Source organism: Phoca vitulina, unplaced genomic scaffold (genome assembly GCF_004348235.1).
Source record: "Phoca vitulina isolate PV1807 unplaced genomic scaffold, GSC_HSeal_1.0 scaffold66, whole genome shotgun sequence".
In the NCBI taxonomy this organism is placed as follows: Eukaryota; Metazoa; Chordata; class Mammalia; order Carnivora; family Phocidae; genus Phoca; species Phoca vitulina.
In genome coordinates, this window is record NW_022589769.1 from 3,336,437 (window position 1) to 3,363,047 (window position 26,611).

At 36.4% G+C, this 26,611-nt stretch overlaps 1 protein-coding gene across 1 annotated transcript in view; it reads left to right on the forward strand.

Moving 5' to 3' along the window:
- The window catches only part of ATF7IP2 (activating transcription factor 7 interacting protein 2), a 55,139-nt gene that overhangs the window by 21,762 nt on the left and 6,766 nt on the right, over positions 1-26,611 (forward strand). The window contains exons 6-9 of the mRNA XM_032392215.1: positions 13,039-13,099; positions 15,969-16,042; positions 17,156-17,226; positions 17,651-17,720. Of these exons, the coding sequence (XP_032248106.1) occupies positions 13,039-13,099; positions 15,969-16,042; positions 17,156-17,226; positions 17,651-17,720 (276 nt within the window). The remainder of the gene's footprint in view (positions 1-13,038; positions 13,100-15,968; positions 16,043-17,155; positions 17,227-17,650; positions 17,721-26,611) is intronic.

A 26,611-nucleotide genomic window follows, 5' to 3' on the forward strand; every position in this document is an offset into this window, starting at 1 on the left:
AAGTCAATTATCATATGGTTTCACTTATTTGTGGAACATAAGGAATAACATGGAGGACATTAGGAGAAGGAAGGGAAAAATGGGGGGGGGAATTGGAGGGAGAGATGAACCATGAGAGACTATGGACCTGAGAAACAAACAGGGTTTTAGAGGGGAGGGGGGAGGGGGGATTGGTTAGCCCGGTGATGGGTATTAAGGAGGGCACGTACTGCATGGAGCACTGGGTGTTATACGAAAACAATGGATCGTGGATCACTACATCAAAAACTAATGATGTAATATATGGTGACTAACATAATATAATAAAATTTAAAAAAAAACAAAACACCAGTTTTAAACAAACTTCCAAAAAATAAAAAAAGAGGGAATATTTTTCAGTTTGTTTTATGAGAGTAGATACAAAAATCTTGTATAAATGTGATATATTAAAATCAATTTTAACATTTTACAGAAATGGAAAATTATAGTCCATTTTTACCCATGAAATAGAGGCATATATCCTAAACAAGATACTAGTAAAGCCAAGTTCAATATAAAAGTTGAGTTTGTCTCAGGAATGCTGCTGGGTCAATAATAAAATACCAGTTAATGTAATTTGCCAGAACAAGAATCATTATTAACCACAATACAAGTAGGATTTGATAAAATCACCTGTTTATGATTAAAAACAAATTCTTTGCAAACTTGGAATAGGGAGGTAACTTCCTTAATCTGATAAAGAGTATCTACAAAAACCCTAAAACAGATCTGATGGCCAAATATTGGAAGTATTTCCCTTGAGATACAAAATAGAAGGATGCCTGCTCTCACCACTTTAACATTATACTGGATCTCTTGGCTAATGAAAGAAAAAGAGGTCAATTTAGAAAGGATTGAAAAAGAAGGAAGAAATATTATTACTATTCTTGGATGATTGGGGTAGGTATATAATATAGGAAATCCAAAGTAACTACAGATAAATTATTAGGATTAACAAGTTAACAAGATTGTCAATCTCAAACATATAAAAATTTATATTCTTGTATACCAGATATAAACAATTAGGGAATTAAAAGATATTTTTAAAAGATATGATAACCATACAGTAGCACCAAACCTAGCAATACATTTAATAAGACATGTAATAGCTGAAGAAAATTATAAAACTTTGAGAGGTATTAAAGAAGAATTCAGTGGAAAATGAACTATGTTTATGGGTTGGACAATGCAGTATTTATAGAATGTTTTCACTTTTGTTCAAATTAATTTAGAGAATGCAATTTCAATCAGTTTTCCAGTGTGTAATTTTGTGGAATTTGACAAGCTGATTTGATTCTAAAATGTGTATGTAAATACAGTGGATTAAGAGACCAAGATATCCATCAACTGGAGAAACAAAGAGGAGGGAATTTGCCATCAGATGTCAGGACACTACAAACCGCAGAAATTTTAGAATAATGTGATATTATTCAATTCAAGTAATAGACAAATAGAGCAGTGTCACAGAGAATCGAGAAACCCATGCATATATGTATATGTGATATGTGATGGAGATTGTATGTCACATCACTTGAGAAATGATTGACTTTTAGTAAATAGTGCAGTTACTTTGCTATTCATGTTGAGGAAAATATGAAAGACATTGGATCTGTATGTCAGACTGCACATAAAAATCAATCTCCTGTGGATTAAGGAATTCAATTATCTAAAGGAAAATTACAAAGCTTTTAGAAGGTAATATAGAACATCCTCATGAACTTAGGATAAGGAAGGATTTCTTTTTTTTTTTTTTTTAAGATTTTATTTATTTATTTGAGAGAGAGAATGAGATAGAGAGAGCATGAGAGGGTCAGAGGGAGAAGCAGACTCCCTGCCGAGCAGGGAGCCTGATGTGGGACTCGATCCCGGGACTCCAGGATCATGACCTGAGCCGAAGGCAGTCGCTCAACCAACTGAGCCACCCAGGCGCCCAAGGAAGGATTTCTTTTTTTTTTTTAAAGATTTTATTTATTTATTTGACAGAGAGAGACACAGCAAGAGAAGAACACAAGCAGGGGGAGTGGGAGAGGGAGAAGCAGGCTTCCCGCCGAGCAGGAGCCCAATGTGGGGCTCGATCCCAGGACCCTGGGATCATGACCTGAGCTGAAGGCAGACGCTTAACGACTGAGCCACCCAGGCGCCCCCAAGGAAGGATTTCTTAAGACAAAAATACCTTCATGATAAAAAAAAAAAAATTGATCTGTTTTACCATATTAAAATTAGAAACTTCTCTCAAGCCACTAATTTTAGTGAGAAGACAGGCCATCAAGTGGGAGAAGACACTTGAAGCACATAGAACCTCTAGGGACCTTTCCCTAGAGGATATATAGAAAGAGTATATAGAAAGTACTTCAAATCAATGAGTAAAAGCCAGATAATACAAAATAAAAATGGGCAAAAAACTTGTACATCTACTTCACAAAAGAGGAATTCCAAATGACCGATAATAAATATATGAAAAAGTGCTCATCTACATTAGTAATCAGGGAAATGCAAATTAAAGCCACAATGAGATACCTTTTCATATCAGGTAAAGTAAAACATTTTAAAATCTGACAATACCTGGTGTATTGGTGAGGTTTTGAAAAAAAGGGAATTGATTTTATTTAACATTGTTGTTGTTAGAAGAGTAAATTGATATAATGCTTTAGAAAAAAATTGGCATTATCTAAAAATATTGAAGATCTGAATATCCTTTGACCTCACAGTCCCATCCTTTGATACATACCCTCTAAATGTTCAATAGGATATATGTAGAGGAATGTTTATTAGCATTTTGCATAATAGTCGAAAAATAGAAGGACAAAAAGCCCATCTACAGTTGAAAAGAATAAATTGCAGTAAATCCATACAGTGGAATTCTGTATATTAGTGGAAATGGAAGAACTGCAGTAACATGCAGCAGTACAAGTTACTCCCACAAAAACACTATGGAAAAGCAGGCTCAAATAGTAGGATTCCATTCAAATAAAGGTCAAAAATAGCCAGAAAAAAAAAAAATTATGTAGGAAGTCAAGGGTAGATGGTAAATCTAAAGACTAAAACAAAGAAATTAGCACTACAAATGCTATTTATGGAGGAGATTTATGATATAGGATAGAGGCATATGGGTTTCTGAAGTGCTGGTCATATAAAATGTATTTACCTGAGTGGTGGCTACATGATTAATAATTATTTATTAAACTACATGTGTTTTTAATCCAATTCAAAAATAGTTATCTATTTATTAGAAAATTTAGTTTATGTTTAATGTAATCCTACTGAAATATGTGGGTTCATAACTACAGTCTTTCTACTTGTTTTCTTTTATCCCATCTGTTTTATGGGCCTTTTCCCCTATTTTGTCTGTGTGTCTCTATTTTAGCCTTCTTTTGGATTAATCTTTTTTTTTCTTTCCCCATTACCTTGTTAATTATACATCTTTTATTGTTTCTTTAGAAATTGTCCTAAAAATCATGATTTGGATTCTTGACTCTAATAATTAGAATCCAATATGAATTACTACTTTTACCATTCTGTAGGTAATGCTTGACCTTAGAACCTTATAATTCCATTTACCACTCCCCCACCATCTTTTGTATTTTCACACATTTTAATTTTACATTACAGTTGACCATCAAACAATGCAGCATTAACCCCACACACAGTCAAAAATTCACACATAACTTTTGACTCCCCCCAAATTTAACTATTAATAGTCTACTGTTGACTGGAAGCCTTACTGATAACATAAGCAGTCAATTAAATATTTTGTATATGCTGTATATTGTACACTGTATTTTACAATAACGTAACCTAGAGAAAAGAAAATATTATTAAAAATCATGAGAAAATACACTAGAGTACTATACCTTATTTACTGAAGAAAATCCATGGGTAAGTGGACCTGTGCAGTTCAAACCCTTGTTGTTCAAGGTCAGCTCTATTTTAAATCTCACAAGATGATACCACTGTCTTGTTACAGTCATTATTCATTTAGAGTTATCCACATTATTTACCCCTCCTGTTGCTCTTCATTTCTTCCTGTATTTCCATCTTTCCACCTGGGAAAATTTTCCTTCTGCCTGAAGAACTTTGTTACTTCCTTTTTTAGTTTTGCTCAAGATAAATTCTGTCGGGTTTTTTTGGTCTGGAAATAATTCCATTTTGTCTTTATTTTTAAAGGATATTTTAACATGAGTATGGTATTGTAGGTAGGTATTTCCTTTCAGAACTCTGGTTTTATGTCTTCCATTATCTTTGGAAAATTCTTGGCCATTATCTCTTCAGATATTCCTTCAGCACCATTCCATCTCTTCTCCCCTTCAGTATTCCAATTACATGCTTCTTGTACATACCATCCTTCAGTCTGGATATTTTCTACTCACCTATTTTCCAGTTTATGAATCCTCTCTTCAGCTGGATCAAAGTGGCTGTTAAACCCATGTATCGAATTGTTAATTTCAGTTTGCTTAATTTTCAGTTCTCCCCTTTCCATTTTATTCTTTTTATTTTTTTTTTTTTAGAGAGAAAGGGCATGCACATGCATGAGCACAGTGGGGGAGGGACAAAGGGAGATGGGAAGAGGGAATCTTAAGCAGGCTCCACACCCAGCACTGAGCCTGACACTGGGCTCGATCTCACAACCCTGAGATCATGACCTGAGCTGAAATCAAGAGTCAGACTCTTAGCTGACTGAGCCACCCAGGCCACCATTGTATTCTTTTCTATAGATAGAGATTCTCTGGTGAAATTCTTTATCTTGTTGTCCATGTGTTGAACATTTTAATCACTGTTATTTTCTGATCCATTTCTTATGACCCTTGTATCCAGGTCACTTTGAGCTCTGTTTCTATTTGCTATTTTTTAATCTTTGTCCTGTTTCTTATTATAACTGCTAATTTTTGTTTGAATCTTGGACATTGTGTATTGAAAATCGTAGAGATTCTAAATGGTGTTATCTTCTATCAGAGTAGATTCACCCTACACTCTGGCAGGCAGCAGAGAGAGGGACATAGGCTCTGTTGATGGTTTTAAAATATAGGCACACATTCTTCGATATACTCTTCCTTTAAAAAAGTGGAGTCTAATTTTTGTCTTGGGCTATACTTAGTGACAGCAAATAGAATATGGCAAAAGTGGCAATATGTAACTAGATCATAAAAAGCATCATAGCTTCCTTTCTTTCTCTTGGATTGCTTGCTCTGAGGCAAGTTAACTACCATATTAACATGGCAACAAGCATAGTTTACTAGAGGACATCAAGCAGCCTGTGCAGAATCCCACATGGTGAGGCACCCTGCCAACAGCCATGTGAGTAAACCATTTTGGAAGCGGGACCTTCAGCCCTCGTTGAGCCTTCAGATGACTGCAGCTCCTGCCATCATCCTGAATGCAACCTCATGACAAATCCTGAGCCAAAACCCCTCAGCTATACTGCTCCATACTGCATTACCCACAGAAACTGAGATTATAACTGTTTATTCTTTAAGCCATTATGTTAAATAATATACTTCAATCTAATCAGGAATTGAGCAGAACTGAGGCTTATTTGCGGTCTTTATAAGACTAGGTCTATTTTGATTTTTACTCCATCTTATGGCATAGCCCTCTAAGACTTCTACCAGAAACACTGGGGTGTTTCCTATGGCTCCCCCTCTGTTGCTGGTTGTATATTCCAATTTTTGTCTCCTCGATACAGTCCACTGTGATATCAACCACCTTCTGCTTGGCTTCTCAGTATTCCTGAGTGGTTTCGTTGACAGATGCAGTGAGAGGGGCAAGTGTCTAGCCCACTTGTGTATACCCTCTTTCTCTCTGGGACCTCAGTTCCTTAAGTCATGGCTTCTACCACAGCTTTCTGATGTCTTCAAACAGATATATATGTATCAAACAAATACATACATATAAAGTTAAATTTCTTAAGATTTTTTTAAATAAGAGCTTCTCAAATTGTTCAAGTGTGGGGGTTCCATCATAGCTACTCTACATAGCAGTTTATTTACTTCCTTATACATATAATTTATTTAAAATTTTTCAAAAAAATATTTAAGAAATAAAGGAACTTTAAAAAAGAAAGCAAAAACATGTTGTTTCCACTATTATTAAAACTCTAGAGAAAGCCAGGAGGTTTTATAATTGTTTTTTCTGTTAACCCCAAGTGTTAAAGGAATTAGTGCCACAACTAACTTTCTATGTCTGTCATGTAATGGTTGGATGTAGAAGTTTAAACAATTTTCTTTTGAGAATGTGTAGGAAATGGGAAAGGCAGTAACAGCTGAGCTGAAAATGCTCATAGAAGAGAAGGCTATGGACCAGAACACGTTTGAATAAAAGGAACTTGCTTAAATAGGAAGAAAATGCCTCTATGTGCAATCATTTCCAAAGATGAAAAGGAAGCATCAAGGTGTAAGGCACCCAGGAACAGACTATTTCACCAATGTTGATTGAATGAAACGTGAATTATGTCTAAAACCTAAGTCTGGCATTGAACTTCATGTGAAGAACTATTTGTAGAGATCAAAGAGGGGAAAGCCGTTACCAGCCACAATATATATATTTTTTTTAATATTTTATTTATTGACAGCACAAGCAGGGGGAGTGGCAGGCAGAGGGAGAGGGAGAAGCAGGCTCCCCGCTGAGCAAGGAGCCCGATATGGGGCTCGATCCCAGGACCCTGGGATCATGACCCGAGCTGAAGGCAGACGCTTAACCGACTGAGCCACCCAGGTGCCCCACCAGCCACAATATTTTAAGAAATTTCCTACAGTGTTGCATGTGCTCCTTCCTACTCATTCTTCATTAACATTAATTTAATCTTGTGAAGCTTCTCCCTCTTTTATAGATGAAGAAACCAAGGCAGAGTTTCTTGCCCCCAAAACACTCAGCTAGTAAGTGGCCAAGCCACTAAAGCCACCAGTGGATTTAGACCCAGATTTAGACCCAGTTTGTCTCCAAAACACATGATCTTAAATTACTATATTATAACATTACCTGGAGAATTGTAATTACTAATTTTAGACACAAATTTTTCTCCAAGGTAAAATGCAAGTAGAAAACATAGGTTAGGTATATCCAGATGAACATGAAAATCATCAGTGTCTTCAATTTCCCTCCCAGATATGGTTCATTTAAAAAACAGCCATCATTGGGGCACCTGGGTGGCTCAGCTGGTTAAGCATCTGACTTGATTTTGGCTCAGGTCATGGTCTCAGGGTTGTGGGATCTAGCCCCCCCATCGGGCTCCAAGCTCAGCGGGGAGTCTGCTTGAGATTCTGTCCCTCTCCCTCTGCTCCCCCTCCCCGCTTGCTCTCTCTCTCTAAAATAAATAAATAAATCTTAAAAAAAAAACAGCCATCGTTGGTAGCAATCAGTGGAACAGTTTTATAAAAGTAATGTATCATTAAATACTCACAGAATTTCAATCTTTAGTTTGCAGATAGATTAATTTCTCAGGGTAAGTATTAATAATAAATATTAAAAATGAATAATTAATACACAAACAAGCCCCACATGTATACTATTTAAATAAAATTAATTAACATAATGCCCAGTGAGAACTGCACAAACAAGAAGTGCATCACTTGGCAATTTTGGCAAAGTAAACCCATTTTGTAAATATCTCCCAGATCACATCAGTGGCATCCAGTCTGCCTCATGCCTCACCCCTAGTCACTAATCCCACTCCTACCACACCGACCTAAGTAACCACTATCTGTGGGAAACAGAACGCCACAACGACCACTGGTGCATGTTCGTTCAGATCCCGAGATCTCCGAGAAAACTCGAGATTGCAGGGTTAAAAATAACCCGAAAGGATAAGAGTGAAATGCCCTTGGGATGTGTGTGGTCTGTTCTAAAGTACACAGCAGAAGATGTTTTGCAGATAGGAAGCCAGCTGTAAAAAGAACACTGTGCATTCCCTTCTTTGTTCTCTTATCCTGTGTTAAGGTCCAAGTACAATGGTGTTTACAATTAATTGATCACAGCCAGTTACAGATTTCTTTATTCCTTCTCCACTCCCATTGCTTCACTTGACTAACCCTGTGTACGTGGAAGAATGTGCCTTATTAAGCCCCTGCTGTAAGTCATTATAGATCTATATCATTGTAGAAGGTATATTAGATTTTGGAAAATAAACCTCGGGACCTTGGGGTGTTCGCTCGATGTCCCCTGTGCCTCGCTTTACTGTCGTCTCTTTTTCTCAGTTCCTTCGCTGCTCCAGGTCCACGACTATCAGAGGTCGACAACTATCTTTTAACACCATAAGTTGTTTTTGTTTGGTTTTCACGTTTATATAAATGGAGTCATACTCAGTGAACTCTTTGGTGTCTTGCTTCTTTTGCCCAACATTATGTGTTGTGAGGTTCATCTATGCTGTTGCTTAGCAGCAATAGTTTCTTCATTCTTGTTGCTATATAGTGCTCATCACACGAATATACCTCAGTTTACTTATTCACAACTGTTAATGGGCATCTGGGTTGTTTGCAGATTGGGGAAATTATGAGTAGTGCTGCTTTGAACATTCCTTTTTATGTCTTTTGGTGAATGTACATACATTTCTGTTGGACATTTGCCTGTAAATGGAATTGGTAGGTCATAGAGTATATATATTTTCAGGTTTAATAGATATTACCAAACACTTTACCAAGGAGGTCATAGCAAAGCTACATTCCCATTAGGAAGTATAATGAGGTTTTTGTTCTTCCATATCCTTGCCATCACTTGATAATACCTGCCTTTTTTGCTTTAGCTACACTGGTATGTTTATAGCATCATGTCTTGGTTTTAATTTGTATTTCCTTCTAAAGTAGTTAAGCACATTTTTATGTTAGTTAGCCATTTTGATACCTTTTATGAAGTTTCTCTTAAGACTTTTGCATGTTTTCCCTTTGAGTTGCCTGTCGTAAGTTTTTTTTGTTAGATATGTTTACTATAAATATCTTTTTCCACTCCAAGTCTTTCCACTTTTGTAATAGTGTCTTTATATGAATTGACTTCTTAATTTCATTGTAGCCTTTTTTTCATAGTTTCTACTTTTCTGATCAGTGTTCCATCTGGTTTTAACTATATCCATCTTTCCTCAATATTCTTAAAAGTATTAATCATAATTCTTTTAGTGTCCTTGTTTTGTAACCCCAGCATCCGGATCATCTATATAGCTGTTTCTGTTGTTTTTCTGTCAGTTTCTGGTCATTTGGTTCTGTCTTTTGGCACGCTTGATAATTTCTGAAAAATTGGTGAGGCTCTGGAATAATATCTTACTGTACATAAGGTTTGTTCTCTCTGGCTGAGTAGGACCTGGTCACCTAATCTACTCAGGGAATGGTATAAATTGAGGCTTGTTAATATGGTAAGGTCCTTCTACCTCTGGCTAGTTCACTGTGGCTTTTAAGACATAGACCTCTGTGGATTCCCAGCTGAGAGCTTGGAGTGTTCACTAGGGTCCCTCCACCTTGGTGGGACCCAAATGGTAATCTTCACCGCCTCAGCCCAGTGAGAAAGCTAAAAATTCCACTCTGCTTTTTAAAGTCTTTCTGCTAGGTTTCTTAAACTCCTAAATAACGCTATATTTGATGTACTATAGCAGCAAGGAGAAATACTTAAAATATTAGAAATATTGGGACACCTGGTTGGTCGCCTGGTTGGCTCAGTTGGAGGAGCATGCGACTCTTGATCTTGGAGTCATGAGTTTGAGCCCCACCTTGGGGAGGTAGAGATTACTTAAATACATAAACTTTTTAAAAACAAAAAATTAGAAATATTTTAGAAATGTTAAATGAAGAATTTTGAGATTGATAAGAGATTTTGACTCTAGTGTAGTGAACATCTGAAAAGAATTGCTATGGTTAAGCAACAAAATAAATACAGTTATCAATCTATGATGACTATTACTAGGACAAAAAAATACATACAAAGTAAACTTTCTAAGTTTTGTTAGAGACCAAAAACAGAAGGATGAAATATTCTTGATCAAATTTAGATCTGAACATTTGATTTTGTTTACTGAACTTAGAAAGAATGGCTGTTAGAATCTCTTATTGATAAATTTGGGAAAAATTATTGAATTAAATCTGTTCTAAAATGTGCATGAAAACCAGTTGATTTCACAAAACTAAAATGAATGTGTAGGAAATGTCTGCTTCTGCCCATGAAGTATTAATTGCTACAGGAATTGTTCTTTTGTTGTCAACAAGCAGAAAACCAAACTAAAAAAGAAAAAGAATTGTGTGCAGACATTGTTCAACGGGGAGCAATCTCCCTGGGAGAGGGAAACAGGTGAAATGCACCCTACCATTGTTCAAGCTTACTGCCTGGAGGCATTTTGCAGGTAAAGGGCAGAGGCAGGAGGAGCCCAAACAGCCTCTAAGGTCTTGCTACATATACATCAGAGATTGGGGAATCTGAGTTGGCTAGAATTTGTGAGGCAGAACAATGAAGAAAGCAAATTGTGTAAAGATAGAGCTCTGATGATCTGCAGAGGGAACTTCTTGAATCATTGGCTGAATGCAGATCTATGCATGCAAAGGATGAAACTACAAGAGGCTGGGGAAAGAACCATTGAAAAGAAGATCAAACATTTTTTGGATATTGTGCAGGACTGGGAACATTTTGCTTTCCCACTGGCTATAATGAAAAAAACTTATAATATGGAACCACAGGTAGAGAGAGTCCTTATGTGGGTGTAGCTGTAGTGAGGCTGGCTTAGTCCTAGACTAAAAACTGCTGTGGTCCTACTTCCAAAAAGCTAAAAGGACACAAAGGATGCAAGTAATCCTGAGTAATTTAACTGTATGTCAGAATTGTCCTCCATTCTTTTTCTTTTCTTTTCTTTTTAAGATTTTATTTATTTATTTGACAGAGCACAAGCACGGGGAGCAATAGGCAGAGGGAGGGGGGAAAGCAGGCTCTCCGCTGAGCATGGAGCCTGACTTGGGGCTTGATGCCAAGACCCTGAGATCATGACCTGAGCCGAAGGTAGATGCTTAACCGACTGAACCACCCAGGCGCCCATGGTCCAGCACTCTTTGAAAGAATGAAACATCCATCATTCAGCAGTGTAAATTCTACAATGTCTGACATCTAATCAAAAATTACCAGACATGCAAAGTAGCAAAAAATATAATTCATAGTAAGGAGAAAACTGAAATGCTAGAAACAGACCTAGAAACAATATGTTTGATGGACAACAACAACATAAAATAGCTATTATCAATTTAGTGTTCATGTCCCAACAATATAAAGGAAAATGTGAAAATGGCAGATGTTAAAAAAAAACCCAAGTTGAACTAGAAATGAAAAAGACAATAACTGAAGTATGAAAAGTACATTGATTAGGATTAACAACAAAATAGATAATTGTTGATTTTTAAAAAGACAGTGGAATAACAATAGAAACTGTTCAAACAAAGGCATGGGGAGAAAAAAGACTAACAAAGAAGATGAACAGAGCATCAGAGACCTTTGGAACAGTATCAAGCAGTCTAATATATATATCATTGAAGTTTCACCAGGCTAGGGGCAGGGGGGAGGGAGGAAAGATGTAACATCTAAAATTTTTCCAAATTTGGTGAAAATTCAAAGCCCATAAATATTAAAAAAAAAAAAAAAAAGGTTGAGAAGCATAAAGGAAAACCACATCATAATCAGATTGGTGAAAGCCAGTAGTGACAAGAAAATCTTAAAAGCAGCCAGAGAGAAAAGACTCATTACAAAGAAAGGAACAAAAAAGATCAGGAGACCTCTTGTTGTGTACTATGCAAACTAAAAGACATCTCTAAAGTTTTGAAATGCAGAAGACGTCTCTAAAATGTTGAAAGAAAAACTACCCATTAAAATTTCTACACTGTGTGAAAATATCTTTAAGGTATTAGGGGAAAACAGACATTTTCACACTAAAAAAAAAGTTGGGGGGGTGTGGAGAATACATCAGCAGTGGATCTGCACTGCAGAAAATGTTAAAGGAAGTTTTACAGGCAGAAGGAAAATAAAATCAGATGGAAATTTGGATCTATGCAAAGGTGAAGAGATGAAGAGTACTGGATATTATAAATATGTGGGTAATATAAAATATTTTTCTGTGCTTCTATATAGGGTATATATGTGTGTATATATCATACTGTTCCTCTATATTATGTGGTATGTGTATATATATGTGTGTGTGTGTGTATAATATAAATTATACCATTTATGGTGTTTCTGTATACAGGCAACAAATAGTTGGAATTTAAAATTTAAAATCAATACTATTTACAGTAATGTCAAAGAACATGATATACAAAGGGATAAGATTACCAAAATATCTGTAAGACCTAACTTCAGAACTATAAAGTAGATTTCAGATTTGTGATCTAGCACATAAGGAGTTATTACTCCATTCTAACAAGTAAAAAGCTCAATAAACTGGAAAAAATCAACACCTCTTCTTAGATCCATTAAAGAAGTATGGTCACAGAGCAAAATACTGCCCCCAAAATTGGAGCAACAAATGGGCAGAAATGGTAATCACAACATTTGGGAACTGGAGCAGAAACCCAGAAGCAGAAGCTTCCATGGGAACCAATGCCAGTTTAGGAAAATGTAAACTAATTGCTGGAGGCTCAGAATAGACAAATCAAGAGTTAAAAACTCCAGGGGGAGGCCCATAATTTTGTGTTTTACCTCCAAGAGCTCTACCAGGTCCTGACAGTGAATGGAGAAAAATCCCTTCATGCTTGCAGCAGCCAGTTGGCAAAAGGAACCTTTTGAAATATACCAGACCACTCTGTTCTTAACAAGGACTGTCCTAGGGAGAAACTACTACTAGAACTTAACCTACCTGGGGGAATGAAATCCCCAACTCCTGCTCCCTCTAGCTTTCCATATGGAGGAAGTGAATACCCAACTCTAGCTGCTCCAGCCATCTGTCCCACGTAAAGGGGGTGGGTGACTAAGAAGTGCTAGTGAAGTTCACACTCCAGGGGCATAGACCTACTTAAAAGACTGAGAGCTAATCATAGGATTAGTAGAACCACTGCATTACCAAAGGTCTGTTTATCATAGGTCCTTTTATCCAGGACATCGGGTCCACCATTCAACAAAAAATCACAAGACATACTAAAAGGTAAGAAACATGATTTGAAGAGACTAAACAAGCATCAGAAGCAGAGTCAGCTATGACAGAAATGTTTAACTTGCCAGACCAGGAATTTTGAAAAACTATTTGCTAAGGGCTTCAGTGAAAAAAAAAGTAGAAAAAATGCAAAAACAGGTGAATAAATAAGCAGAGAAATGGAAATGCTTGAGATCAAAACTAACAATGAAGAATGACTTTGATGGACTTACTGGTAGATTAGATACCTCTGAGGAAAGGATCACTGAGCTTGAGAGTCTGACAATAGGAACTTCAAAACAGAAAAGTAAAGAGAAGAAAAGACAACAACAAAAATATCCAAGAACATGGGACAAAGTACAAAGGGAATAACCTAAGCATAATGGGAGCACCAGAAGGGTAAGGGAGGGGGTGTGCAGAGAGAAAGGAACAAAAACAGTGTTTGAAGCCATAATGACTAAGAATTTCCCCCAAATTAACATTAAATACCAAGCTCAGAGAACACTAAGCAGGATAAATACCAAAAAACTACATTTAGGCATATAATATTTAAAATTCAGAAAATCAGAGATAAAATCTTGAAAGAAGCCAGAGGAAAAAACACCTTACCCATAGTGGAGCAAAGATGAGAACTGCATCCAACGTCTCCTTAGAAACTATGCAAGCAAGAAGAGGGTGGAGTGAAATATTTTAAAGTATTGAGAGAACAAAACCACCAGCTTAAAATTCTGTACTCTGTGACACTGTCCTTCAAAAGTGAAGGAGAAATACAGACTTTCTCAGACAAACAAAAATTTAGGGTATTTGTTGCCTGTAGACCTGCCTTCTAAGAAGTGTTAAAAATTCTTCACAGAGAAGGAAAATAAGCCAGAAAATCAGATCTACAGACAAGATCTTTGAAGGAATGAGTGAAAGTAAAATAGAAATTTATTTCTCTTTTTAATTGATTTGACAGTTTGTTCAAAATAATAGCAACAGTGTATTTATGTGTTTGTGCGTGTGTGTGTGTGTATGTGTGTTTAAATGAATATCAGCAATGATATAAGGAACAGGTAGGAGAAATTAGGAATATTTTGTTATTGTAAGGTAGTTCCACTACTTGTGAAGGAGTATAGTATTATTTGAAAGTGGACTTGAATTAGTTGTAAATATATATTGGAGACTTTAAGGGAACCACCTAAGAAAGAAGTATAATTGATAGGCTAAGAAAGGACAGAAAATAGAATCATATACAATGCAGTTTTATTCATAATTGCCAGAATGTGGACGCAACCAAAATGTCCTTCAGTAGGTGAATGGATAAATAAATCATTACATTCAGACAATGGACGTTACTAAAAAAGAAATGAGCCTTCAAGCTATGAAAAAACACAGAGGAAACTTAAATGCATATTACTAAATGAAAGAAGTTAGTCTGAGAAGGCTATATACTGTATGATTCTAACTACATGACATACTAGAAAAGGTGAAACAATGAAGACAGTAAAAAGATCAAATACTGCCAGGGGCTAATGAGGAGGGATGAATAGGCAGAGCTCAGGGATTTTTAGGGCAGTGAAACTATTCTGTATGATGCTATAATGATGGATATGTATCATTATATATTTGTCAGAATGCGTGGAATGTATACCAGTAAGAGTGAACTCTATTGTACTATGGACTTTGATCATGATAATGATGTGTCAATGTAGGTTTATCCTTTGTAATAAGCATACCACTGTGCTATAGGATTTTGGTGGGTAGGCGTGGGTGGGGAGGTTGGTTAGGGACAGTAAGTATATGGGAAAATTCATTATTAATGTCACTTCACCCAAATCATTCTTTACATTTAATGCACTCTCAGTCAAAATCTTGGCAGCCTTTTTTGTAGAAAGTAACAAGCTGATTGAAAACTTACGTGAAATGCAAAAGACTTAGAAGATGAAAGCAGTGTTAGAACAACAAAATTGGAAGACAGACACTAAGTTTAAGACTTCTATAAAGTTATAGTAATTAAGACAATGGTGTTGTCTTAGGATAAACCTATAAATTGGTGGCCAGATTAGAGACTATTATATATTGTCCATTGGTTTTCAACAAAGAGGCCAAGGTAATTTATTGGAGAAAAGATAGTCAGCAGCTGTTGCAGGAATAGCCAGAGGGGAAAAGTGAACCTCCCCTCTTACCTCACACCATATACAAAAATAACTTGAAATGCATCATAGACCTAAGTACAAAAGCTAAAAATTAAAAACATCTGTAAGAAAGTGGTATAACTATGCATAGCAATTTTATGGGCTCATTGAAATTTGTGTCAAGATCTTAAAGATTCTGATTTAAATATCAAACTCATGAAAGTGGAGTCAGGGTCAAATGGGAGCAATAACCGTAATGAGCGTCATTTACCATCTCCCTTAGTTTAGTAAATGTGTGGTCAATATTTCTACTACAGTGATATAATGCAGAATCGTGGCAGGACTAATTTTTTAATAGCCTTATTTGTCACAGTCCTATAGCTATTAAGAGTCAAAGTGTCTTACTGGGTTTTTTTCAGTTATACTTTTCATTTTCATCAAGGCAAGTATATGTACTTGCCTTGGTGACTTTTGTATATTTTGTACATTTATGTATATTGTATGCTTATAGGTTATATATTTGGATTCATTGTAAATGGGTCTCTAGTAAGTTTTAAGGATCCATTATTGGACACTTTTGGTCATGTAACTGGCAACATATGGGTTTCTTGAGTATTTGGTTTTATCTCCAGTTCCCCACCACAATTGTTAGATTAAAATGTGTCAGTTATGAAATGGTAAGTCAGAAGAATTCTAACCATTGACTGCATGTTTCAGCCTGATAATGCATGTTTAGTTTATTTTTGTTTTTAATTTTATCATTTTAGTAACAATGATGATGTTACATTGATTTCTGTGGAAAGTCCTAATTTGACAACTCCAATTACATCAAATCCAACAGGTATCTTAAGTTGATTAAAATACGATCTATGAAATTAGAAAGCCTCAAATCAGTATTTGCTTAAAATAGAGAATTGAATATTATCTTTCATTAAAATAAAATTTTTAATTCTTTCAAGTGTTTTAATTTATATGTAATTATATATTATAATTTAATAATATGATTAATATTATCTGAATAAATAAATGATTCCTTCATATAATTGAGGTTTCTTTCTAACCTCGTGTTTATCAATTTATGGCCTTTTGTTTGTTTACTGTGTTTAATGGATTTGTAAGGTACAAAACTACTTAACCTTTCATATATTTCATTATTTTTCTGTGTTTGCTCTGCCTGTGTTGGTGGTAGTGATTTGGTTTTGTCTGTCTTTTTGTTTTATCTTAAGATTTAAAGTTTGGCTATTCTTTAGCATCTTTGATTTTTTTTTTTAACTTTTGGTTTTTTGAGAATACTTTGTTCCTCTTTAGAGTTTCTGTCTTATACTTATGTAAAAATCTTTACCCTCAGATTTCTAATAAAGTTCCTCTCCCTTAAAATGGCTATCTTGTTGGCCTATTAAGTCCTCATTCAAAATTTCCCATTTCTTTTTCATGTTTTACTATTTTAGAGTATTTGCCTCTTGATTTCAGAAAGCTTTGCCTTCACTTACAGAGCCACTCAATTGCTCCCAGGGCTCAGACTGTTAAGATTGTGAATCAGATATTTACAAGCATTTATCTGAGGTTTTCTCCTGGTTCTAGATAGAATGCTCCTCAGTCATCTCCAGAGTCTGGGTTAGAGATACTGTGAATAAAGAATGTGTACATTTCCAAGTCTGTTTCCTCAAATGCCATATCAATTTACAGATGGATTTTCAAAAAAGAGTCACTAATATAGTTGTAAAGTTACAGAAGGACAAAATCTTTTGAATCCAAATTAGATTTTTTTTTGTTTGAATTGGTTCCTTGGTCTTTGGAATAGGTAATGTCAATTGAATTACTTTTTTGTGATTATGTAATAAATGGTTAATGAGCATCCTCATTGTGTTTCAGCATTCATATATTACAAAGTTCATAAATGTTTAATAGTTTACTAAATTTGTCAAATGTTGATATTTTAATAATTTTCTTCCAGATACTGGAAAAACTACATCAGGAAATTCTAACAATTCTAATAATTCACCTGGTGCTGAAACAGAAGTTACGGTAGGTAATAAATGTTGTCTCTGAATGTTGTTTATTTGAGTATGTTAGTTCTATGAACTTTAGTGTCGCTACCTGGGGGGATGACTTAGTTTTGTCATTCATTCTTTGGGAGATTCTTTCTCTGTGAAATTAATGCCTGACTAGTTAGCATACCCAGATTCCAGGCTAGCTTAAACATTAAAACAGTGACAAACATATTTCACAACCATACTTATTTACCACACTAACTCAGATTTTGCTTAGTCATATTCTCAGAAACCATATAGTATTTCATGAGCTTCTCTCTCCTAATAGAGTTAAACGGTAAGGACTTACAAAATATTCAGTCTCCAGCTTCTAAATGGCAATTTAGAATCTGTGTTTTCTTTTTTTTAAATATTTTCTGCTATTGAGGCAAAATCTTAGTTTTTTAACAACTTTTCAGGCTGTAGAGAAGAAGAAATTTGATTCTGTAATTGATCTGACAAAAGAAGCCCTATCAAACTGCAGCACAGGTAAGAGATTTGTCTTTCCTTTTAAGAAAGAGGGAAGGTAGCAGTTCAGAAAGTATTTGACCCATTTATAAAGTTTTAGTGTGTTAGTGTGTGTGTGTATATAGCTCTATGCAATTTTGTCATGTATAGATTCACGTAATGGTCACCACAATCAACTTGCACAACTATCCATGGGTGTTATATGATGATATAGTATGTGTCTTTTTGAGATTGACTTCTTTAACTTAGCATAATTCCCCCACAGGTCCTCAGAGTTGCATCAGTAGTATTGCTTTTTAGTGTTGAGTAGTATTCCATGGTGTAGATGTATAATAGTTTATATGTTCACTCACTGAAAGATAGCTGGACTGTTTGGGGGCTATTATGAATCTCTTTTCTGGTACATACCTTTTTTCTTTATATCAGTAGCACTGTGAGAGGGTACTAGGGCATAACATGAAAACGTAGAGGAAAGAACGACAACAGTGCCCTCTTTCTCAGATTTAAACAGGAAGAAGTAAAATATAGTCATCTGGGGCTAGTCATCAGTTATAAAGCTTCACCTCTTAATAACTGCACTTGAATGTTCTTGATACTCTTGATAAAATCTTGGAATACCACTTATTAGCATTAGAAAATTATGTAATATTTAAAAATGGAGAGTAGCATAGGAAATATATAGCCAGTTCCTTCTCCCCTTTCAACTGTGGATCCAGACAAAGGTTAGAACCATGGGAATCTCCAGGTACCTCATGATAGAATTAAAAAACCCTTCAGTTTCCAGTTTCATGATGAAAATTAGAAGTATAAATTTGAGGGGTGGGGCGCCTGGGTGGCTCAGTCAGTTAAGCGTCTGCCCACAGCTCGAGTCATGATCCCAGGGTCCTGGGATCAAGTCCCTCATCAGGCTCCCTGCTCAGCAGGAAGCCTGCTTCTCCCTCTCCCTCTGCCTGCTGCTCCCCCTGCTTGTACTCTGTCAAATAAATAAATAAAATCTTAAAAATAAATAAATAAATTTGAGGGGTGCCTGGGTGGCTCAGTCAGTTAAGCGTCTGCCCACAGCTCGGGTCATGATCCCAGGGTCCTGGGATCGAGCCCTGCTTCCGGCTCCCTGCTCTGTGGGGAGCTTGCTTCTCCCTCTCTCTCTGCCTGCCACTTTCCCTGCTTGTGCTCTCTCGGTCAAATAAATACATAAAATCTTAAAAATATATATATAAATTTGAAAAATGATTTGGGAATCTATAATAATTAGTTACTTTTTAACTAAGATTATTAAATCATTTCTAAACTATAGGGTACAAGATTTAAGATACAGTAAAATAAAAGGTATGAATACAGATTCATCAGTGCTTTCGAAAATAAAGCAGACCTCTAAGTTGTGGGGGCCTTCAGTTTGAAATCTAGCAGTTGGACGGATAGATCATGCTAATTCATGCTGCTGACTCATGATAATGTGAGTCTGTTCATCTTGTAGAGTGTCCAGTTCTGAATAAAGGTATAGTTTGTCAGGTCAAACCTGGACTGTTTCCCATATTCCCAGGCTTAATGAACGGTATCACCAGCTCACCCAGTTTCCCAAGCTAGACATGAGTCGCTTTTGACTCTTGGATCTGCCTCATTCCACTGTGTAGTCAGTTTTCAAGGCCATCAGTTCTGTCTCCTGAAAAGCTAACGCGTCCAGTCCATAGATTTCCTTATTTCAAAATTCCATCATCTTTAGCCTGCTCTACTGCCATAACTTAGTAACCAATGTTTCTACCCTAACTTACTGCTTCTAGTCAGTCTCCCAAGCTGCCACTAAAACACTACTTCCTGTATATAAACCTGGTTATGTTTTTGTTTTTAGGATAAAATCCAAACTCCTTAGAAAGATAGAATCCTTACTGACTTAGACCCTGAAAACTTTTCTAGCTTATGTTCTACAAATCCCTTACCTGTGCCTTAATAGTTTCTCAATAGGTAATGCTTCTCCTCTCCTTACCACCTCTGCATGTGCAGTTCTCTTTGCTAGGAATGTTCTCCTCTCTCTGTCTCCGCAGGTGTGTCTGATGACCCCACCCTTCATTCTTTCATATTCACTTTAGACACTTAGGCTGGACTGTTCCTTTCAGGCTCCCCTTACCATTGGTATTTAGTGCACACCTGTATTGTAGCTATATTACATTGCTCTGTCATTGTTTCTTTACATATGTCTTCCTGAAAGGACTCAGTTCTTTTCAGTGTCAGCGGCTTTCTTAATCTGTAAGTTTCCATCCTTTTAGCACAACGCTTAGCACATAGTATACTTTTTCCAAAAAATATTGAATTAATGCAGATTTTCCACTAAAGAGTTTTAAAGGAAATATAAGTTTACATACTGTGAATGGGAGTGTAAATCTTTCTGGGAGACCTTTTGTCAACATCAAAAACTTTACAAATATGTAAGCCTTTGACCCCAAAATTCTTTGAATAGTTACCTAAAGAAATTAAAATTAAGTATATAGGGAAGTATAAAAATGTTCATCACAGTGCTGTGTGTGAAAAATAAAACTTTGGAAACCCTTAAATTTCTAGAAATAAAGGATCAATTGCACAAATTAGATTTATATGATACAGCAGTATTCAGCCATTAAAAATAGTGTTGTAGAAGTATGTGTGTTGATGTAAATGTGTTAGTAATGTAACGAGAAAAAAGTCATAAATGTATATGGAGAGAGTAGGATGGAGTAAAGGGCCCAGACTTAACTTTTCTGCCATAAACAACCACAAACTAAGTAAGATGTAATAAAAAAATTTTCAGATATTGCAGTATAGGACTACAGTCCCTGAGAGAAGGGAATGAATGAGATGAGCTGTACAGAGTGCCCAGCTTTCCTCCTAGACTGCGGTGCAGTGGAGGAACTCCCAAGCAGAGAATGGCTGTCTTGCTGAGGTGAGGAAACAGAGATTCATTCAGAGAGGTTGAGGCACCAGGAATGAAGGGAAAGAGTATAGTGTCAGAAGGAGGGAGCCACTCAGAGAAGGAGCTCCAGGAGGTTAGCATAGAGTCCTCTTGAATTCTTGCTGAAGTATTAAGCCACACATGCATGGAGTAAAACCCCATAAATCTTGGCAGAGAATGACCAAAGAGCTTTATGCTCAGAGGTGGGAAATGTTTCAGTTCTGACCAGCTGTAGTGGCAGATTCTTACTGAACATCTGGGTATAAACTCATCTTAGAACAAAGGCAACTGTAGCCTTACCCTAATAAAACCAAAAAAACAAGCTTTGAAAGGATTGAGCTGAACTACATATAACTCAATAGCTTATCACACAGCCCACTGTGTTCTGTTAAAAGAAGAGAATGGAATTCAACACAAAACCATTTAAAATTTATAATATCCATCATCCAATTTAAAAAAAAATCACTAGAGATACAGAGACCAAAAAATGGAATCCATAACCAGGAGAAAAATCAGTCAATAGAAACAAACTTAGAAATGACAGAGATGACAGAATTAACAGACAAGGACTTTGAAAGAGCTGATAGAAATATGCTCAAAAGGGCACCCGGCTTGTTCAGTCAGTAAAGCATGCAACTCTTGATCTTGAGGTTGTGAGTTTGAGCCCTGCATTGGGGGCAGAGATTACATAAATAAAATTTTAAGAATTAAAAAAAAAGAAATATGCTCAAAGATAAAAAGTGAACAGGAACAAAATAAGAGAAATAAAAGATACAAAATAGAACCAAATTTAAAAAAAGAAAATACTTAAAGTTCCATGGATGGAATATAATCAGCATATTAGACAAGGAAGAAGGAAAACAAATTGGTAAACTGGAAGAAATAGTACCTGACCAAATAGTTTGGAAAGAAACTATCCAAATTAAAGAAGGATTTAAAAGAGAAAAGGAAAAAGGCTGGAAAAAAGGAATCAGACTTTTAATGAACTGTGGGATAACATCAAGTGGTCCAACGTACACGTATGGTCAGAAGTCTTCTAAATTTAATGAAAAGTACAAACTTACATAATTAAGAACTTCAGTAAATTCCAAGCAGGATAAATACAAAGAAAACCGTATCAAGGTACATCATAATCCATTCCTGAAAACCAATGATAAAAAGAAAAATCTTAAAAGCAAACAGAAAACAAAACAAAACGTTTTTTTCAAGAAAAAAATGTTTTCATACCCTAAAATATAGAGAAGAACAAAGAATTCAGTTTTCTCAATTGGAATGATATAAACCAAATGAAAGTCAAAAGACATCATTGAGAGGCTAGGGTAAAAAAAAAAAAAAAAATCCTTAACCTAAAATTCTATATCCACCAAGTATCTTTCAAAAGTGAAAGCAAAATTAAGACTTTTTCATATAAAACTTGCTGTCAGCAAACCTTCATTATCAAAAATAGAGGCACCTGGGTGGTACAGTTGGTTGAGCATCCAACTCTTGGCTTCAGCTCAAGTCATGATCTCAGGATCGTGAGATAAGCCCCACATGGGGCTCCGCGCTTGGCACGGAGTCTGCTTGAGATTCTCTATCCCTCTCCCTCTGCCCCTCCCACTCATGCTCTCTCTCTATATAGAATAAATAAATCTTCAAAAAAATAAAGGAAGTTCTTCAAGCAAAATGAACATGATATCAGATGGAAAGTGGGTCTACATGAAGGAATATAACACCATATTGTAGAGCTTATAACATATAGAAGTTAACATATGACAGCAGTGCTGCGTAAGATGATCAGGGGAATGGACATATGCTGTCGTGAGGGTCTCACATTATATGACTAGTATGTTATTTGAAGACAGACTAATAAGTTATAAAAGATACATATGGTAATGCCTAGAGCAATAATTTTTTTAAGTGGAAGTCTAGCTAATACTAGTGAAGATAAAATGGGATTTTTTACATAATCCAAGAGAAGTCACAAGAAAATGCAAAGAACAAATGAGACTAATAGAGAACAAAAGACAAGATGGTAGATTTAAATCTTACCATATTGATAATTAGAATAAGCATAAGTGGTCTAACATTAAAAAGCAGACATTGTTGGACTGGATAAAAAAAAAACAAGACCCACCTGCATGATAATTATATGATGCACTTTAAATATAAATATATGCATAGGTTAAAATTAAAAGGATGGAAGAAGACAACTAGGCAAAAGCATGCAAATACTAATTATGACAAAGCTGGAGTGACTGTGTTATCGTAAAAACACTTCAAAACAAGGAATATTACCAGAGATAAAGAAGACTGTTTCAGGTGGCCAACAGACACATGAAAAAATGCTCAGCATCACTCAGGATCAGGGAAGTACAAATCAAAACCACAGTGAGATACCATGTCACGCTGGTCAGAATAGCTAAAATTAACAAGTCAGGAAACAACAGATGTTGGTAAGGATGTAGAGAAAGGGGAACCCTCTTACACTGTTGATGGAAATGCAACCTGCTGCAGCCACTCTGGAAAAAAGTTAAAAATATAGCTACCCTACAACCCAGCAATTGTACTACGGGGTATTTATCCAAAGGAAACAAACATAGTGATTCAAAGGGGGCACATGCCCACCAGTGTTCATAGCAGCGATGTCCACAATAGCCAAACTATGGAAAGAGCTCAGATATCTATCGACAGATGAATGGATAAAGAAGATGTGGTATATATATACAATGGAATATTACTCAGCCATCAGAAAGAATGAAATCTTGCCATTTGCAATGACATGGATGGAACTAGAGGGTATTACAATAAGTGAAATAAGTCAGTCAGAGAAAGATAAATACCATATGATTTCACTTTTATGTGGAATTTAAGAAATAAAAACATGAACATAGGAGAAGGGAAGGAAAAATAAAGCAAGAGGAAAATAGGGAGGCAAACCATAAGAGATGCTGAACTCTAGGAAACAAACTGAGGGTTGCTGGAGGGGAGGTGGGTGGGGGGAAGGGATAATTGGGTGATGGGCATTAAGGAGGGCACGTGATGTAATGAGCACTGGGTGTTATATACAACTGATGGATCACTAAATTCTACCTCTGAAATTAATTTTTTTTAATTTTTTTATTGTTATGTTAATCCCCATACATTACATCATTAGTTTTAGATATAGTGTTCCATGATTCATTGTTTGTGCATAACACCCAGTGCTCCATGCAGAACGTGCCCTCCTCAATACCCATCACCAGGCTAACCCATCCTCCCAACCCCCTCCCCTCTAGAACCCTCAGTTTGTTTTTCAGAGTCCATCGTCTCTCATGGTTCTTCTCCCCCTCCGATTTCCCCCCCTTCATTCTTCCCCTCCTGCTACATTCTTCTTCTTCTTTTTTTCTTTCTTAACATATATTGCATTACCTGTCCTCTGAAATTAATTTTAAAAAAATTTCATAATAAAGAAGTCATTTCATCAGGAAGATCCAAGGAAACCTACATGTGTATGCATATAATTGTAAAATTTCAAAATTCCTGATGCAAAAACTGATAGGATGAAATGATAAATAGAAAAATAAACAATTATAATTGGAGGTTCTATCACTCCGTTCTCAGTAATTCGTAAGGTATGCAGACAGAAACTGAAGTTATAAAACCTGAGCAACACTACCAACCCAACTTAACCTACTTGACATTTGTGGAGTGCTCAGTCCAAGCACAGTAGAGTACACATTCTCATTAAATGCATATGAAACAAGCAGTAAGATAGGTTGGGTTCTGGACTGCAAAACTAGAGAGAGAGAGAGAGAGAGAGAGAGAGAGAGTGTGTGTGTGTGTGTGTGTGTGTGTGTGTGTGTGTGTGTGTGTTTAGAGCACAAGCAAGCCAGTGGTGGGGAAGGGCAAAAGGAAAGGAAGAGAATTTTAAGCAGGCTCCACAATCAGCACAGATCCTGATGCAGGGCTCGATCTCAGGACCCTGAGATCTCTGATACAGCAGAATTAAATTAGTAATCAGTAACAGAAATAGCTGGAAAATCCCCAGGTATTTGGAGGCTAAACACATTTCTAAATGACCCATGAGCCAAAGCAATCAAAAGGGAAACTTAAAAATATTTTTAACTGAATAAAAATGGAAACACAGCAACATTTGAGGGATGTAGATAAAGCAGTGCTTAGAGGGAAATGACTAGCATTATATGTTTATAGTAGAAAAAAATAAAAATCTAAAATTAACAATCTAAGCTTCTATCTTAAGATGCTAGGAAAAAAGAACAAATTAAACCCAAAGCAAGTAGATGACACTTTGCTATAGAAGATGTGGGGACGGCAGATAGGCACAAGAAAACATGATCCTCATCATCGTTGCTCACTAGGGAAATGAACACCATAATGAGACACCACAACATAGCTATCAGAATGGCTACCAATGAAAAGAACTGAAAATACACAAAGTGTTGGTAGGATGTGGAGAAAGCTGGAATTCTCATGCTTTGGTGGTAGGAATGTAAAATGGTAAAACCACTTTTGAAGTGGCTCAGCATTTCCTCAAAACATTAACTATACGCTTACCATAGGACACTGTCATTCCCGTCTTAGGTATTTACCCAAGAGAATTGAAAACCTGTATCTACACAGACTTCTACACCATTGTTTATGGCAACTTTATTCATAATGGCCCCAAACTGGAAACAGTACAAATGTCCATCAGCCGATAAATGGATAAATTGGTTGTGGCATATCTGTACCGCTAAATATTACTCAACAATAAACATGAACACAATATGCGGTGCCTGGCTGGCTCAGTCGGGGGAACATGTGGCTCTTGATCGCGGGGTCATGAGTTCCAGCCCCACAATGGGCATGGAGCTTACTTTAGAAAAATGAACAGGGGCGCCTGAGTGGCTCAGTCGGTTAAGCATCTGCCTTCGGCTCAGGTCATGACCAGGGTCCTGGGATGGAGTCCCGCATCAGGCTCCCTGCTCAGCGACGAGCCTGCTTCTCCCTCTCCCTCTGCCTGCCGCTCCCCCTGCTTGTACTCTGTCAAATAAATAAATAAAATCTTTAAAAAATAATAAAAAAGAATGAACAAAATGTTTTTATGTGCAACAATATGGATGCATCTCAGAAACATTATGCTGGGCCAAAGAATTCTATATACTGTATGATTTGATTTATATGAAATTCTAGAAAAGTCGAATCTAGTCTTTAGTGACAGTAGACCTGTGGTTTCACGGGGCCAGAGGTGAGAGAGATCCACCGAGGACGGACACTGAAGGACTTGTGGGCTGAGGAAAACATTCTGTGTCTTGATTTTGGTGATGGTTTCACAGGGGTACATTTGTCAAAACTCAGAATCACACATTTAGAATGGGTACATTTTTACTGTATGTAAATTATATCTAGATAGTTCATTTAAAAATCCAAATTTTAAAAACCACTTTTATATTACACATATTTACATGATGACTCTGTGTGTCTACGTGAGCATATACATGCAGCAGAGGATCTGGAAGGTCGAACATCAGAAAGTTAAGTTGAAACCAGAGGCTGCAGTTGTCACCTAGCAGTCGAACAAGCAACCTTAAAATGATGGGGTCCTGGCTACTCCTGCTTTGAACATTCAAAGCCCTGAAGAAATCCTTACTCATTTGTAGACAGATGAGGGTAAAAGCAGAGAGTGCTTATAAGGTGCTGGCGCTGAGGACACACAGGGTATAAACAGGAACTGGTTTGGGACCAAAGTCCTGTGTTGCCTCTTCTTATCATCCTCAAGTTGCATTTCTGTCTTTCCCTATTTTAAGGGCCAGCTGACTTACCACCTTGAGAGAAGCAGTGTTAGTTATAGGGCTTCTGTTTGTTAGAATGTTTTGTGTGTCATTGACTGGAGGTTATCTGTGTCTGCTCTCCTGTGGTGATGAACCTGCCAGTTACGATCTCAAAGATCTAGCTCTAAGAAATGACCCAAATCAACAAAATCATGAATGAAAGAGGAGAAATCACAACCAACGCCAAAGAAATACAAACA